Source organism: Panthera onca, chromosome C1 (genome assembly GCF_046562875.1).
Source record: "Panthera onca isolate mPanOnc1 chromosome C1, mPanOnc1 haplotype 2, whole genome shotgun sequence".
Lineage (NCBI taxonomy): Eukaryota > Metazoa > Chordata > Mammalia > Carnivora > Felidae > Panthera > Panthera onca.
The window spans coordinates 60650890-60668797 of record NC_138346.1 but is presented as its reverse complement, the minus strand read 5'-3'; the positions used below and the strand labels follow the sequence as shown (position 1 = coordinate 60668797).

General features: G+C 36.2%; 1 protein-coding gene across 2 annotated transcripts in view; it reads left to right on the top strand.

Moving 5' to 3' along the window:
• Positions 1–17908, top strand: part of PDK1 (pyruvate dehydrogenase kinase 1) — a 34020-nt gene that overhangs the window by 358 nt on the left and 15754 nt on the right. For both annotated transcript variants that reach the window (XM_060621671.3, XM_060621670.3), the window contains exons 2-8: positions 1844–1985; positions 4855–4926; positions 7798–7982; positions 8263–8358; positions 9585–9662; positions 11468–11544; positions 13358–13456. In XM_060621671.3, coding sequence (XP_060477654.1) covers positions 1844–1985; positions 4855–4926; positions 7798–7982; positions 8263–8358; positions 9585–9662; positions 11468–11544; positions 13358–13456 — 749 coding nt within the window. The remainder of the gene's footprint in view (positions 1–1843; positions 1986–4854; positions 4927–7797; positions 7983–8262; positions 8359–9584; positions 9663–11467; positions 11545–13357; positions 13457–17908) is intronic.

Below are 17908 nucleotides of genomic sequence, written 5' to 3'. Positions count from 1 at the left end.
CCTTTGTGCGCGGCCCTGCTCGGGGAAATGCGGCCCCTGACCCGGGACGGGCCCGGCCCTCGCTGGCCCCCTCTCACCTCTGGCGCACCCCTCCTTCTTAACGTCTCCCCCCCCCCCCCCCAACGCTGTAGGTGTTTCCTTCCTCCCGTGCGGACAGATCCCCAAGCTCAGGTGCACGCGCTGGCGGGCGGGATAAATAACCGAGGGCGTGTGCCTTTTTATTGTGTATTGTTGAAAAACAAACCTGGAGGGCCGCGGGCGGAATGACCTCCCGCCTTTCAGCGCACGTGCGGAGCCGCGCTCTCTGCCAGGCGCCTTCCGAAGAGTAGAGCTCCGGCTGGAGGCAAGTGTGCTCCACACTCCCGGGAGTCGTGTTCGGATTCTGCACAGTGATGATAAATGCTCAGTTTTGTAGACGATGATTGCATAAAATTGGCGCGATGATAGGGGAAGCAGGTTATAACTGGCCCAATTGTTTCATAGAATGTTTTCCTTGCCACTTGCTTAATAGTGTTTCCACCAACAGCACATTCATTTCATCATCAGCAAGTAAGTGTTGAGCACACGTAAAGTGCGTGAGCACTAGACGTGGGGATTGCCACATTTCACCCTGTAGAGGCGACTGTCCACTTTCCTCGTCTTCCGGTGGGCCCTTCCTGGTTTTCTCTAGAAAGGATGCAACAGATTGCAGAGAAATTGCAAAGTTAGACTTATAACTTTGACTTCTCATATGGAGGCGTGGGGGGGGGGGGAGGGAAAACTAATAAACTCGAATAAAGTCATAACATTTCAGTAGAAAAAGTTATCTTCTGCATTGTGAGTACTGTTAAGTCAGTAATGGATCTCTGGTGGGCTCAAAAGATATCAGCTTAGCTGGCAGCTTTATCTTAAAATTGTGGTGTACAGAGGCGAACTCTTTTTGGCGCAAAGCCCTCGGTTTTCTTTGTTGTTACTTTAAAATGACTGTAGTGTGATTAAGGGGTGAATTTGGCCTTGTTCACAGTATGCCATTAAACTTTCACAAGAAAGTGTTTTCCTTTAATTTGGTAATTACTGCTAGGAACGATCTAGTTTTGGCTAAGGCTGCCTTTCTAAAACAGCAAGATGACATTCGTGAGTTCAAAATGCATTGCTGAAATAACATGATTTTTTAGTTTAACTTTCAATAGAACTGCTTGTCAAAGGACATTCTACAACTGTTCTGCTTAGTAGCTTGGTACAGGAGTGGAGGAAGAGCAGGATGCTTACCAGGAATCAGACTATTGAATAAGACCTGGGGGTGGGGGTGAGGGGAGGGGGAGCTTGAAGATGGTTGCTGAACAGGTATTGGTATTCTTTGCTTTCTGTTGCCTGAAATCCCTCCTGTACATCAGCTCTTTGCTTATTGTGGTTCCCACGCACATGACCAAATTTCTCTGTTTATATTGGACAGGTATTCATTTCTTACAAACCTGGAGTTAGGAAACAGATTTTCTAAATAATAGCATCCAGTTAATAGGCTTTGGCAGGTCCTGCTGTAAATTAGACTCTGCACCTTGTTCAGACTTGCTCAGGTTACCTTGGTGCTAAGATAATCACAGGAAGGATGCAAGTGATGGAGAGGGGAGAGTATCTTCACTGCTCTACAAAGCGATTGGAATGTCACGACTTAGGTCATTTAGGATGCCTCACAACCCTGCTGACTGGGTTATCTCATCCCTTTCGTCCTCATTCCCTGTCATGAAGGTGATGCTACTACCACTCTGACGTTGCCAAGTAACTCCCTCTGCGTTTCTCCCTGCCTCTTGGCTTCTACTGCCTTATGGGCTCTACTTACTGCTGTTCCCACCTTGTTTCGTTTTAGGATCTATGAATGCTTGTGAAAAGACCTCATTTATGTTTCTGCGGCAAGAGCTGCCTGTTAGATTGGCAAATATAATGAAGGAAATAAGTCTACTCCCAGATAATCTTCTCAGGACTCCATCAGTTCAGTTAGTCCAAAGCTGGTAAGATTCCCATCTTGTGTTTGCAATTTCAATGGACTTACGGACTTTACTCAAGGTGAAAGCAAATACTCTTTTACTCTTCAGTGGATTCTTATGGTAGTAACAGCATTCCTCCACCTCTTTTTGGGTGTGTCTGGGCTTGTCCCCTGAATCCTGGACTCTACCACTCCTTGACTTTGAGAAAACAAACAAACAACCAATCAGAACTGCATAGAAATACACACACTAAATTTAAGATTTCTAATATTAAATCTGTAGGGATGTTATGTTATAATAAAAAATATCTACAAAAAATATATGTCTACCATTTGTTGATGGCTAGGGATTTATAGGCATTACCTTTAATCCCTTTGACAACTCTGCCCATTAGGCATTATTATCATCATTTACAGATGAGGAAATTGAAGCACCTACTGGCCTTTTGCCAAAGGTAGTACCATTCATAGTGGAGGTAGGATTCAAGCCCAGATTTGTTTCTTTCTACTATACCATGCTCTAGTCAGAATGATAAAATGTATTAAAGTGTGTATATATTTTTGAATAAACTGAATTTATTTTACTGTAGTATATCTTTGTCAAACACAAAAGTTAAAATCTTTATTCTCCCATTTTAAAGTAATTAGAAATTAGTGGAATCATATAAGAAACTATGCTGTCTTCCAAAATATGACAGTAGAGGTATTAAGGGTATGAACATATACGTGGCCATTTAAATACAGCCTTTCTTGAAAAATAAGATAAAAACAGAGAGGGAGGCAAACCATAAGAGAGTCTTAAATATGGGGAACAAACTGGGGGTTGCTGTTGGGTGGGGGGGGATGGGCTAAATGGATGAGGGACATTAAGGAGGGCACTTGTTGGGATGAGCACTGGGTGTTATATGTAAGTGATGAATCACTGAATTCTACTCCTGACACCATTATTACACTGTATGTTAACTAACTTGGATTTAAATTAAAAAATAAATAAATACGGCCTTTCTTGTTAATGTTATTAATTTAAAAGTGTAATTCTTTTAAGCACTATACATTTCAAACAAAAGAGTTTGCCAGAGTTCAGTCTTAAATGGAAAATAAAAATTAGCTGCAAGATTTTTCCCAGTTCTGATTCATGGAGATCTTAGCACTTTTTTGTAGCCATTATAGTTTGTAGGAGAAGCTGATCTAACTTCAACTTTAAAAACCAAGCAAAAGAAGTATGACTGCTATAATATGTGATAATGAGATGCTATCTGGTTCAAGTATGGAACAATTATGAGTGTGGTTTAAAGAAGAGGCATTTGTTTTAGGAACTCTGATGGAATCTAAAGGAGAACATATAATTTTCTATGGAAGCTTATTTCTGTTTTTTAAAATTCTTCACTGAAAATAGAATATGCTGCATCTTGAAATCTGTTCTGTGCCTAACATGTTGTCAGTGCTCAACCGTCTCTTGAATTAAGAGCGTAGTTTTTCTTGCCAGGGAAGAGAAAAGTAAGGGGTAAAGCAAACGTCAGAATCACTTGACTTTGGAATGCTTTGGACTGAAGAGAGGCACACACTGCTTGTCAAGAACAGCTTTCCAAATCAACATATGGATTTACAGATTTTACAAACACTTTCATTGCTCCTGGATGCCTACTAAAGACAGTTGTAGATAACAGTGCCCACAGACCAGCCAAAGCAGAGCCTATATAATTGAAAGTCATTGAATAGTAGTGAGGTGTTTTCAGCTCCGGCCCTGTACTGCCATTATGCTTGGCCGCATGACCTTGACAAAGTCATTTGGCTTTCCTCATTTTGTTCCTTCCTTAACGGGTGATTTGCTACCGTGAATTGTTAGATAAATTAAAAACCTACATTTGTATGACTTCTGTTTTTGTTCAGCTCTGTTTAAAAGAACTATGTGGTAAGTTATAGGCTTTTAGCAAATACTTGTTGATGGTACACAAACTATTAACCTGGAGAGTGCTTGCTTCTGAAGGACAGACAGCCACCTTCAGCTCCAGCTGGTCATTGCCACTGCGGAAGTACCATCCACATCATCTGGTTTTTGTTTGTTTAAAGAAAAGCCACAAGTCTAGATTTTTAATGTAGAATCTCCCAATTTTGAAAGATTGCAACTAATTAAAAATTTTGTAAAGCACCAAAGCCCTAGAAGGTCTGTAGGGTTTTAAAACACAGGTTTTAAGCTAGACTCATAGACTGAGGTAGGTGTTCCTCCACATTTCGCTGAGACTAAGACAAATTAAGTCATTTCCCTCAGATCACATAGTTACTGGTAACAGACTCGATTCTTATGACAATCAGCATTTCTACTGTATAGTGGTAAATTTAAGAAATTGAAAAGCTATTTTATTTTATTTTATTTATTTATTTTTTTATTTTATTTTATTTTTTTTAATGTTTATTTATTTTTGAGACAGAGAGAGACAGAGCATGAATGGGGGAGGGGCAGAGAGAGAGGGAGACACAGAATCTGAAACAGGCTCCAGGCTCTGAGCTGTCAGCACAGAGCCCGACGCGGGGCTCAAACCCACGGACCGTGAGATCATGACCTGAGCCAAAGTCGGACGCTTAACTGACCAAGCCACCCAGGCACCCCGAAAAGCTATTTTAGAGTATAGAACTTAAGAATAAAAGAAGTAGGAAATCTGAAAACTCTAAAATATAACCTATGTTCTTAGGAGAAAATGTGCACCTTCTATTACTTTATGCCAGGCACTTTGCTCAAAGGTGGATGGGTATAAAAATCCTACTTCAACCATAATTCATAGCACTATTCTAAATTAAAAATTAAGAGATGGGTAAAAATACCTTTTGAGTATTTTCATAATATTGAAATTTCAAAATGTGAAAAAACAAATTTACCCTACTGATTTGCATTTTAGGTATATTCAGAGTCTTCAGGAGCTTCTTGAATTTAAAGACAAAAGTGCTGAAGATGCTAAAACTATTTATGAGTAAGTACATGATTTTGACCCTATTCGGAACACAATTTTTTTTTAATTTTTTTTTTTAACATTTAGTCATTTTTGAGAGTGAGAGAGAGCATGAGCTGGGGAGGGGCAGAGAGAGAGAGAGGGAGACACAGAATCCAAAGCAGGCTCCCGGCTCTGAGCTGTCAGCACAGAGCCCAACCCGGGGCTCAAACTCACGGACAGTGAGATCATGACCTGAGCTGAAGTCGGACGCTCTTAAACATCATGTAAAAAATATAAATGTATTGAACTTAAATTTGCTATTGGGTCACTTTAGGGAAATTAACTTTTAGTTTCTCACCACTTTAGAACATACAGTAGTACATGCGTCTATAGCAGCTCATACAAGTAAGACAAATATTGTAAAACAGTGAATATAAGAAAAGACAGTTCAAGTCTGATGATTAGGGAAAATCCAGAAATGGCCTTGGTGCCATTTGGATGATAGGGGACTGGTGAGAGGACTCTATCTGGAGAGCTCAGGTGAACATTCAGCTGCAGCCAGTCATTACCAATGCAGAGACATTATTCAGATTGTCTGATTTTTTTTGTGTGTTAAAAGCAGTAAGTTTAGATTTTTAATGTAAAATCTCCCCCAATTTTGAAGATTGCAACTAATTTTAAAAAGTTGTTTTAACACCGAAGGCCTACAACACACCTCTGTGGTCTCACTTTCTGACCTCTGTAAGATGATGAAAATAATATGACAAATGTAATAACCAGTGTACCAGAATTGATAAACCCAGGTAGTCCCCTCAGGCAGTTATCTGCTTATTCTGATGAATGTTGCTCAGAACTTAAAGCCCACCTCTTTTGTTGTCCCCAGAGTCTATTGCACATTTTTTTTTTAACTGTCTTTAAACATGATGGCAACATTTCACCTTTTAAACATAATTGGGTCTGAAAATAACATCAAGGATTCACTCTCTGCCTAGCTTTGAAGCACACTGTATATTTAATCTTTAAAACAGTGCTCTTGTAATCAGGAGACTATAGATGCTGGAGAGGATGTGGAGAAACAGGAACCCTCTTGCACTGTTGGTGGGAATGCAAATTGGTGCAGCCGCTCTGGAAAGCAGTGTGGAGGTTCCTCAGAAAATTAAAAATAGACCTACCCTATGACCCAGCAATAGCACTGCTAGGAATTTATCCAAGGGATACAGGAGTACTGATGCATAGGGGCACCTGTACCCCAATGTTTATAGCGGCACTCTCAACAATAGCCAAATTATGGAAAGAGCCTAAATGTCCATCAACTGATGAATGGATAAAGAAATTGTGGTTTATATACACAATGGAATACTACGTGGCAATGAGAAAAAATGAAATATGGCCTTTTGTAGCAACATGGATGGAACTGGAGAGTGTGATGCTAAGTGAAATAAGCCATACAGAGAAAGACAGATACCATATGGTTTCACTCTTATGTGGATCCTGAGAAACATAACAGAAACCCATGGGGGAGGGGAAGGGAAAAAAAAAAAAAAAAAGAGGTTAGAGTGGGAGAGAGCCAAAGCATTAGAGACTCTTAAAAACTGAGAACAAACTGAGGGTTGATGGGGGGTGGGAGGGAGGGCAGGGTGGGTGATGGGTATTGAGGAGGGAACCTTTTGGGATGAGCACTGGGTGTTGTATGGAAACCAATTTGACAGTAAATTTCATATATTAAAAAATAAAAAAAAATAAAAAAAAATAAAAAAAAAAACAAACAGTGCTCTTGAGTTAATGCTATCTGTGCACAAAGAAGTTAAGTAACTTAAGGTAGCATTAAAATCACATAGCCAACTAGTGTGATGGGATCAGGATTTGAACCTAAGCACCTGCACTTAAAAATAAACGTACACTATAGAACCTTCTGAAAATAGCTAGTCAGAGCTGAATCTAAAAAATAAGGTGAGCAATCAAGCAGAATAATCCTGTTTTGGGTTTTAAAAGAGAGAGGTGAAATAAAGGGGTGATTAGGAATGCTGAGTGTTTGTTGTTTTTGAGGAGTTTTGTTGTTTGTATTTTGGATTAACAGTTTGGTTTTGAAGCAGATTACAAACTAGGAATTCCAAAAATATTTTGAGCGATGAGAGCATCACTGGAATAAGTTGATAGTACTCAAGATGATGACTTTGAATGGGAAAGCACTCATTCAGAAGTGTAAATTCTGATGGGTATGTTACAAGATGGATTTTATTTCGTAATTAAGACTTCTTTTCTCTTTTATCTAGATCTTTAAATTAACCATGCAATAAATGTCTTCTAAATGACAGAAGTGGGAAGGCTGGATGACTTGAAAATTTTTCTTTTAACACAACAGTTGACTTTTTCTCTCCCATTTTTAAACTTCTAGGATCAGCGACATTAAAATTCCTTTTACTTTTCTGTTCTCAGTAGTGCTTTCTCTCTTGGAACCATAGGGAATAGTTCCAAAACAGACGGGCTTTATTGGCTTATTCATCTTCATTCCTCACAGAGCTGTGTTCACTAGAAGCAAGCACTCTCTGTCTTCTCTTAGGCTGAACGTCCGTGGAATACTGTCCTCGTAGGGAATGCTCAAACGATCTTAGTTGATGATGGTTAAAGCAAACCCTTAACATTTTTAGGATTGTGTTTTGTGGCAGCCTTACTTTTAGGAGTTCCAAGAAAATAATTAAGTTTCAAAAGTTTTATTTTGGAGGTCTTTATATTCTATATTCTATATATTGATGATCTGAAATAAAGTTAAATAAGCAGAAGAAAACATGCACTGATGCTTTTTTACTGAAGTGGGGATTTCTTGCCTAGAAAAGGTTGGTTAAACGTAGATTTTAGTATTAAATTCACTTGTCAAAATATTTGGCTGTTTTGACGGACAGGTTTGTTTAGCTTTACAGATACTGTGATTCGGATCAGGAACCGACACAATGATGTTATTCCTACGATGGCCCAGGGAGTGATTGAATACAAGGAGAGCTTCGGGGTGGATCCCGTCACCAGCCAGAATGTTCAGTACTTTTTGGATCGCTTCTACATGAGTCGCATTTCAATTAGAATGTTACTCAATCAGCACTGTAAGTATCTAGAAGTCAGGAGAAGAAGCAAAATAAAATGAATGTGTTGGTATATTTTAAGTTTATTTAGAAAACTTCCCTTTAATAAACATTTAATTTGGCTTTTTTGTGTGTATTAAGTAAATAGGCTGTCATGCAAAGGAGGTATTCTTATTGAATGTAAAATACTATGTTTAAAAAAAGTGTCTGTTCTACTGTTTGGCACCATTCAGAGACACAGTATTCAAATCAGGAAAAGGACATTAGAGAGTTTAGCTTATTTTGTTTGTTTGTTTGATAGCTTTATTGTTTGGTGGAAAAAGCAAAGGAAGCCCGTCTCATCGAAAACACATTGGAAGCATAAATCCAAACTGCAATGTAGTTGAAGTTATTAAAGGTAAATGCTTACATTTCTCCTTTCATGAAGGATGCAAAAATCAAAATTATTGAGTGTTAATTCATGCCAATAAAACAATTACTTATATCTTGAGATAAAACATTAGGAACAAATGCAAGGATTTGAGAATAATTTTATGATGTTAATTGTATATTATGTATAGGATGAATATTATGTTGATCCAATGCTTTGTTAGGCAAAGTATGGTGATACTGTGAGGGCACCTGTTTCACTTCAAAAAGATTCAAGCTCCACCTCCCCCTGCTTTCTAATTCCCTGTACTAGGAGCCATAATCTGTAATAGTTTGGTTTGCATCTTTCCACACTTTTTTCTGTTTATACCACATATACTCATATATGTACATATGTATATATGTAATTGTTGTTCTTACATTGTTTGCTTTGGGAAAATGGATGCTGTATGTATATTTTTCTATAAGCTTAGAGCCATCACACCACGTTCAGTACATATGGAAATACCTTAGGTTTTTGGGTGGCTTAATGGGTATTTCAGAATGTATTAATCCATCCTTCTATTGATGCATATTTAGGTTTTAATTTTTTTTTAACCAGTAATACTGAAGTGAACATCTTTAGACATGTGCTGACTTTACTAGTATTTTAGAAGGCAAGATTCTTAGAATTTAAGACATTTAAAATGCATTTAGGGGCACCTGGGTGGCTCAGTCAGTTAAACGTCTGGCTCTTGATTTTGGCTCAGGTCGTGATCTCACGGTTCATGAGATTGAGCCCCATTTCGGGCTTTGGACTAATGGTGCAGAACCTGCTTGAGATTCTCTCTCCCTCTCTCTGCCCCTCCTCCCCTCCCTCAAAATAAATAAACTTAAAAAAAATTTTTTTAAAGCTAAAATGCATTTAAAATTTTGATACCTCCAAAAAGGTATCAAACAATGAATTCCTAAACTTTTACCAACTCTATATGTTATGTGTATTGTAAATATTTTCTTCACCCTGCTGTTTTTACTTTGTTCACGGTGTCTTTTTCTTTATGAATGTTTTTATTTTCTTAGAATCATATCTGTCATTTTTCCTTTATGGCTGTTAGGTTTTATCATGTCATACCTTCTCCAAACTAAGACTGGTAAATTATATTTTCTTCCATAAATGGTTTTAAAATTTCGTTTATCAATAGTATTGCCATCTTAATGCATGATATAGAAATACATTTATTTTAATGCTTCTTTTTTTGTTTTGATTTACACTAGATGGCTATGAAAATGCTAGGCGTCTATGTGATTTGTATTATATTAATTCTCCTGAACTAGAACTTGAAGAACTAAATGGTAAGCCTGATGATATCTTTTTCTGAATGATTAGTGTTGTGATTATCTGAGAAGGAATGATAAGAAGAATTTAGATTTGTTTTAATATAAAAGGACTTTTCATAAACTCTTTCACTGAATATGAAAGCTGAGGGAGAACAATCATGTTAAAAATATGTGTGTGTGTGTGTGTGTGTGTGTGTGTGCGCGTGCGCGTGTGCATGTGTGCGTGTATGTGTGTAATTAGTTGAATTCTGTCTGAAAAGCATTTTGGCTTCTTCCTCGTTTTGTTTATGTTCAATTGATAATGTTGATTCTTTCCTTATTTTTGTGGGTTTTCTTTTTGGTTAGTTTGGTTAGAAAAAAATGATGCCAAGAAAATTATATTTGACTTTTATATGCACTTCAATAATGTAGAATTGAAGAATTTAAGAATTCCACTTACTGAGTGGTGAATCATTTTTATTATTGAGGAAGTAAAAAGACTGGGGGTGTAAAGAGGAAAGAAAGATGCTGATCTGTTTGAGAATCTGTTAATCTCTGATGGTCTTTTCACCCTGACTAGTAGTGTGCCTTTTGGACAAAACAATTTCAGATATCTTGGAAGGAGATTGATAAGTTTCTCTGTGTTTCTGAGGGGTAGTGTAGTTTTGTAGAGGGAAAAACAGTTACTAAGTGAAGATGACCCTTTAAGAAGAATAAAATTAAGTAGGGTTTTCCTAAACTGTATTCTGGAACATATAGTGGGAGAGCAATAAAGAAGTTACTCAATTTAAAATAGAACTGCTTGGTGTTTTTCTAAAGCCATATTAACTTTTGTTTCATAACAATACCATTCAGTAAATGAGAATCACAATGCAGAGATGATATTTATACCTGAACTGCTGTGAGCATGTTCTAGGTGTCCCATCCATGTTTCCGTGGGGTGGTTTATTCAGAGGAGAGTCCAATTTATTGGGTCAGTTGGAATTCTAAGGTAGGGTGAGGCTTATTGCTTTGCTCTACTTTAAGTTCTGTTTTACATACAACCTGCCCCCCTCACCACATCCCCAACTGGCCTTCTAAATTTAATAAAATGTTTGAATGTAGAATTTGTATCCCTTGATAAATTGATGCTAACTTAATTTTTTTTTAATTCAAATCTATATACATAGAAATGCCTGAAATAAAACAGAAAACATTCCACATGGGAGAAACATTCAAAAAAATGACTTAAAAAAAAAAAGTTTTTTGTTTTTTTTTTATGTTTATGTGAGTTGGACCATGGAACTTATAGACTTTAATACTTGTTTTGGTACTCTGTATTTAAGAGTCTCTTATGATTTGCCTTCCAATGGGGGCTGGGGGAGAAGGGAAAATGGGTGATGGGAATTGAGGAGGGCACTTGTTAGGATGAGCACTGGGTGTTGTATGTAAGTGATGAACCCCGGGAATCCATCCCCAAAACCAAGAGCACACCTTACACACTGTATGTTAGCCAATTTGACAATAAATTACATTGAAAAAATTCTTGCTTTGGAAAGTAAAATTCTGGCCTAAAGGCTGAGTGTCCTTTAAAAAGACTCACCATCATAGAGGAAATAGGAAGCTGGGTTGGCTAGACTGTCATTCAGGGTCACAAGAATGACTGCAAACTCATGTTGTCACTGTCATATGTGAATGTGGGGTCAAACACTAATATACTGAAGAACTGGGGTGACAGTTCTCTCCCGAATAATAGTGTCCTCCATAGTAAATGTTTTCTTTTCATCACTACACAATATATACTTTAAAATGCTTGAAGCACATCTCTCTGTACTTTTATATTTTTCTCTTCTGCTCTGTAGCAAAATCACCAGGACAGCCAATACAAGTGGTTTATGTACCATCCCATCTCTATCACATGGTGTTTGAACTTTTCAAGGTTTGTAAAATAGTATTGCATAACCTTTATCAGTCCTTTTCTGAGGTTAGGGATCTGCTCTGAAAATTAAGTACTCTACCAGGTTTTCCTCAGTTTCATTAAAAGATGTCATTTCATGCTCAGTGTCGTGTCACGTTGCTGGAGATCAGCCTTTTGTCAACACTGATGGACATCTCAGTGTAGCAGTCAGCTCATACTGGGAAGTCAGAAAGACCTGGGCTTGAATTCCAGGTCTTGATACATACGTGACCATGGGAAAATCAGTCAACCTTTTTGAGCCTTAGTTTCCTCTTCTGTGAAATGAGGATAATACTATCCAGGTTATGATGATTGGGAATAGCATACTAAATGTCCAGTACAATGACAACTCATTATAGGTGCTCAATAAGCTATATTAATATTTTTTAAAAATGGAATATTTAGAAGAGTAATTTTCAATTTTCTACCCTTAAAAAACCAGAGTCCCACTATTATATTTTTTTTTCTTTGAAAAAGTCATTTATATTGACTTATAGGGCTTCTGCTATCATATTTGCTCCTTACAACAAATTTCAAAAGCTAAATAAAATGAGTCTAGTAATGTTGAGAGTACTCTTTTCCCAAATAACGCACCAATGACAACTGGCTAATGGATAGAAAAATGAGTGAGGAGAAGTGGTACAGGTCCCTGTGGCTAAAAATGACTGCCCTAAATCAAGCTGATAGTCTCTCTGACTTTAGTTAATATGTCTTCAGCCAGCAGCAAACGGCTAGAAGAGGTGGCTTTCAGCCTGACGATGAAAAAGAAAAATACACTGAAACACAGAAAATCTAACAATATCAATAGAACAGCAGGAGTGCAAGAATGCTCTTTTGTTCTAGGACATCAAGAACGTATCTAATACCTTACAAAAATCTTTCTCAAAGTGGGAAAATAAATAAGCAATTGGCACTTAAAGGATTAAGATTAATTTTTTTCCTTAAAATTTCAGTTACATAAAGGTCTTATTCCCCATGATGCTTAATAAAATAAATAACCATATTATAAAACAGATTTTATATAATGTCAATAATAATGTCAATAATCTTAAGTAGCCTTTGGTAGAGATTATAGCATCCCCAGGGATACTTAATCCTAATGTGTATGTCAGGGCCACACACTCTGAATTTTTAGGAGTGTTTTTAAAAAATTTAGTTTAAAAAATTTTTTAAATTCGGTCCCATCTTTTGCCTTTTTAACTGTATCTAGTTTTATCAATTTCTCCTCCATTGCTACATGTCATGTTATCTTTTAGCGCTCATAATATATTGGCATTGTGTACTGTGTATCCTTTAGGAACTGATCAAAACTAGGGATATTTACAATGTAAATCAAACCAGTGATGAATTGGATTAGTTTCCACATCATAAAACCATTGCTGTGAATACTACATGAAAAATTTTTTCCTTAATTTATGGCAATTAAAATGATTCCTAAAAATAGAGACAAAACTCTTTTCAAAAAATAAGTTATTATCTACTAAACTATAAAAATATTTGGATAGAATTTTCAGCTTTAATGTAAACTATTTAAGTGTTGAGATGCCTGGTTTTGGAAAATATGCAACCTGGATTTGGTTGAAATCTTTAAGTCAAAGTATTTCACCAGTCGTCCAAAATGGACAATAATTTTTTTAAAGTAATTCTTTAAATATAATTATAAGAATTATACTTTGGCATATTTCCAGCAAATTAAAAAATTTTTAATTTCAAATGGTGCCTATGTGTTTGAAAATCAGAATTAGTTTCTTCTTTTTTAAAGTTGTGTTTTGAACGGAACCCTAATGTATTTCAGAACGCGATGCGAGCGACGATGGAGCACCATGCTGACAAAGGTGTTTACCCTCCTGTTCAAGTCCACGTCACACTGGGTAACGAGGATTTGACTGTGAAGGTAAATGCTCCCCGGCATTGTTTTGTTTGTTTCGTTGATGTACAGGCATGCACATAATTTCTTGAAGACGTAATTTATTCTTAGAAAGAGATCTTATCTCTAATAGCTAATAAGCACGTTGCTTCATTTATCTGGCAGATTATGGAATTATCCCTTGAGTCTCTTTCTATTCTGGTCTGTAATCCAGATGATGCAAGTAAAAATAAATCCTGAAAACACAGTTTAGCAGTCATCATGAATATCTACTTTGATAAAATATATATATATATTTTTAGAATTTAACATTTATTTATTTTTAAGACAGAGAGAGAGAGAGAGAGAGAGAGCATGAACAGGGGAGGGTCAGAGAAAGAGGGAGACACAGAATCTGAAACAGGCTCCAGGCTCTGAGCTGTCAGCACAGAGCCCAACGCGGGGCTCGAACCCACAGACTGCGAGATCATGACCTGAGCTGAAGTCGGACGCTTAACCGACTGAGCCACCCAGGTGCCCCTACTTTGATAAAATATTTGAGTGTTTGCAGTGTTACATAGATAGCGTATAACTTTTCATTTTTAAGTAATGTTTTTCAATCTACTTTTATATCATTTCATTTGATTCTCATAATGGCTCTTTAACAAAGGAGCACAGGTAATTTTATTGTCAATTTTACAGTTGAGGAAACTAAGACACAGTGATGAGCTCATAATTAATTACCCAACTAATAAATGTAACAGGACATGAAGTCAGGCTCTCTGACCCCAGAGAGCCTTCTTTAGATAGTTTAGTTTCTTAGAGTATGAATATGCTCTTTTTTAAATAATCCTTTTAAATTTTGTTTTAAAGTAATAAATGCAAAGAGTATAAAAATCAAATATATTAGTTCCTGGCCATTTGTAGGCCACTACTCAGAGATAATCTTTTAGTTATTTTTTCTGGGATTTATTGATGTATTTTTAGTAGTATTCTGATATCGCTATTTCTGAAATTTGAAAATTTTCAACAGCAAATACTAGCTTTCTGTTATGATAGCTTAGAAATTAGCTCTTGTAGAGCACCTCCCCTCCCCAACACAGCCTTAGTTGCTATTTTCCCAGTTTTAAGTTCATACATGAAATTCTGGATTGAAAATAATCATCTTGATGAATTTTGAAGGCATCTACTGTTACTTTTTTAAAAAGTGTATAATTCAGTGGTTTTCAGAATACAAAGTTGTGCTACCATACCACTAATTTCAGAACATTTTCATCACTCCCAAGAAAAACCTCAATACCCATTAGCAGTCACTCCCCAACTTCTCCTACTCCCCAGTCTTTGGCAGCCACTAATCTACTTTCTGTATATGGATTTCCCCATTTTGGACATTTCATAAAAATGGAATTATACAATATGTGATCTTTAGTGACTGACTTCTGCCACTTACTATAATGTTATAGCATGTATTAGTTCTTCATTCCTTTTTGTGGTTGAATAATACTGTTAGTATTTTGTTTATCCATTCATCAAGTTGATGGACATCTGGGTTTGTGTTGTGAGAAGACTTTGATAACTCGTTCAATCTCTTCATTTATTATCAGTCTATTCAGATTCTGTATTTCTTCCCGAGGTAGTTTCGATACTTTAGGCCTTTCTAAGAATTTGTCCATTTCACCTAGGTTGTTTAATTTGTTGGCATAGAATTATTCATAGTATTTCCTCATAATCCTTTTTATTTTTGTAGGATTGGTAGTAATGTCCCCACTTTCATTCTTGACTTCATCAATTTGAGTTCTCCCTTTTTTCTTGGTCAGTCTTGCTAAAAGCTTGTCAATTTTGTTAATCTTTCCAAAAAAACAAAACTTTTGTTGAGTTTTTGCCATTGTTTTTCTAGTCTTTATTTCATTAATTTCTACTCTCTCTCATGTTTGTTCTTTCTTTCTTTTCCTTGCTTTTGAGTTATTTTGCTTTTTTTTAGTTTTTTGTTTTGTTTTGTTTTGTTTTTTTGCTTTTTTTTAATTTCTTAAGGTGGATTTTAGGTTATTGATTTGAGACCTTTTATAGCTATACATTTTCCTCTAAGTACTGCTTTCTTTCTATCCCATAAGTTTTTTGTTTTATTTTATTTTTTTAACATTTATTCATTTTTGAAAGGCAGAGAGAGAGAGCACAAGCAGGGGAGGGGTGCAGAGAGAAAGGGAGACACAGGATCTGAAGCAGGCTCCAGGCTCTGAGCTGTCAGCACAGAGCCTGACATGGGGCTCAAACTTACAAACTGTGAGATCATGACCTGAGCTGAAGTCAGATGGCTTAACCAACTAGCCACCCAGGTGCCCCGTATCCCATAAGTTTTTTTATGGTGTGTTTTCATTTTTATTCATCTCAAAGTATTTTCTAATTTCTCTTGTGATTTCTTCTTTGACCCATTGTTTCTTTATGTTGTTTAATTTATATATATTTGTTAATTCCCACATTTTGTTCTGTTATTGACATCTAATTTCATTCCATTGTGGTTAGAAATACAGTTTGTATGATTTCAGTCCTTTAACATTTATTGAGACTTGTTTTATGGCTAACATATTGTCTATCCTGGGAAGTGTTCATGTGTACTTTTGAGAAAATGTGTATTCCGCTATTGTTGGATAGAGTGTTCTATAGATAGTTGTTGGGCCTAATTGGTTTATAATGTTACTCAAATCTTCTATTTTCTTGTTGATCCGCTATCTAGTTGTCATATCTGTTATTGAAAGTGGGGTATTAAAGTCTCCAACTACTATGGTTGACTTGTCTATTTCTCCTTTCAATTCTGTCAGTTTTTGCTTTATGCATTTTGGAGCTCTGAGGTTAAGTGTATATATGTTTATGATTTTATATCTTCTTGATGTATTCATCTTTTATCATTGTAAAATGTCCATCTTGGTCTCTGATAATAATTTTTGTCTTAAAGTGTATTTTTATCTGATATTAGTATAACCACTCCAGCTTTGTTTTGGTTTCTGTTTCCGTAGCGTATCTTTTTCCAAGATTTTCCTTTTAGCCTATTTGTGTCTTTGAATCTAAAGTGTGTCTCTTCTAGACAACATATGGTTAGATTATGCTTTTTTTTAATCCAGCCAGCCAGTGTCCATCTTTTAATTGGAGTGTTCAAGTCAGTTACATTTAACATAATTATTGTTAATATAGAATTTATGTTTGCCATTTTGTCATTTGTTTTGTATATATTTTATGTCTCTTTGATTTTTTATTTCTGTATTACTGATGCCTTTTTTTGTTCAAATGATACTTTCTGGTGTACCATTTTAATTTCCTCCTTGTTTCTTTTTATATTTCTTTGAGTTATTTTCTTGGTGTTGTCCCAGGATTACAATTAATATAGTGATTTATTTATAACAATTCAGAGTCAATTCAGATTAATACCAACTAAATTTCAATAGTATAGACATACTTTGTTCCTGTATAGGTCCATTCCTTCCCCCTCCCCATCCTCTGTACTGTTATTGTCATAAAACATACATTTTTATACACTGTGTGTTCATCTACACAGATTTATAATTATTCCTTTCTGAAATTATCTTTTAAATAAGGTAGGAGAAAACAGTTACACGCAAAAAATACACACATACTATCTTTTATATTTACCTATGTAATTCTTTTTCCTGGTGCTCTTTATTTCTTCATATGGATTTTAGTTATTGTCTAATGTTCTTTCATTTCAGGCTAAAGGAATCTCTTTAGTATTTCTTTATAGAGCAGGTCTACCAGTGATGAACTCTCTCAGTTTTTGCTTACTTGAGAATGTCTTAATTTCTCTTTCATTTTTGAAGAACAGTTTAGCTAAATATAGGATTTTTTGGTTAATACTTTTTTTTCAGCACTTTAAATATGTTAATCCTACTGCCTCTGGTCTCCCCAGTTTCTGATGAGAAATCAGTTGTTAATCTTTTTAGGATCTTTTGTATGTGATGAATCACTTGCTGCTTTTAAGATTCTTCTTGGTTTTTGACAGTTTTATTATGATTTGTCCAGGTATGGATCTATTTGAGTTCATTATACTTGGCATTTGATGAACATCATCTTTTTTTTTTTTTAAGTTTATTTACTTTCACAGAGTGAGAGAGCAAAAGCGTGAGTGGGTAGGGACAGAGAGAGAAGGAGAGAGAGAATCCCAAGCAAGCTCCATGTTGACAGTGCAGAGCCTGGTGTGGGGCTCGATCCCACAAACCATGAGACCATGACCTGAGCCAAAATCAAGAGTTGGACGCTCAACCGACTGAGCCACCCAGGCACCTTGATGAAAATCATCATTTTAATCAAAATTGGGAAGTATTTTGCCTTCATTTCTTAAGATGTTCTTTCTGCCCCCTCTTCCATCTCCTCTTCTGGGATTTCCGGTACATCTTGGTACACTTGATAGGGTCACACAGGTCTCTGGTCTCTGACACATTTTTTTTTTCTTCTTCTTTTTTTTTTTTTTTTTTTTCATTTTTCTTTATTTTA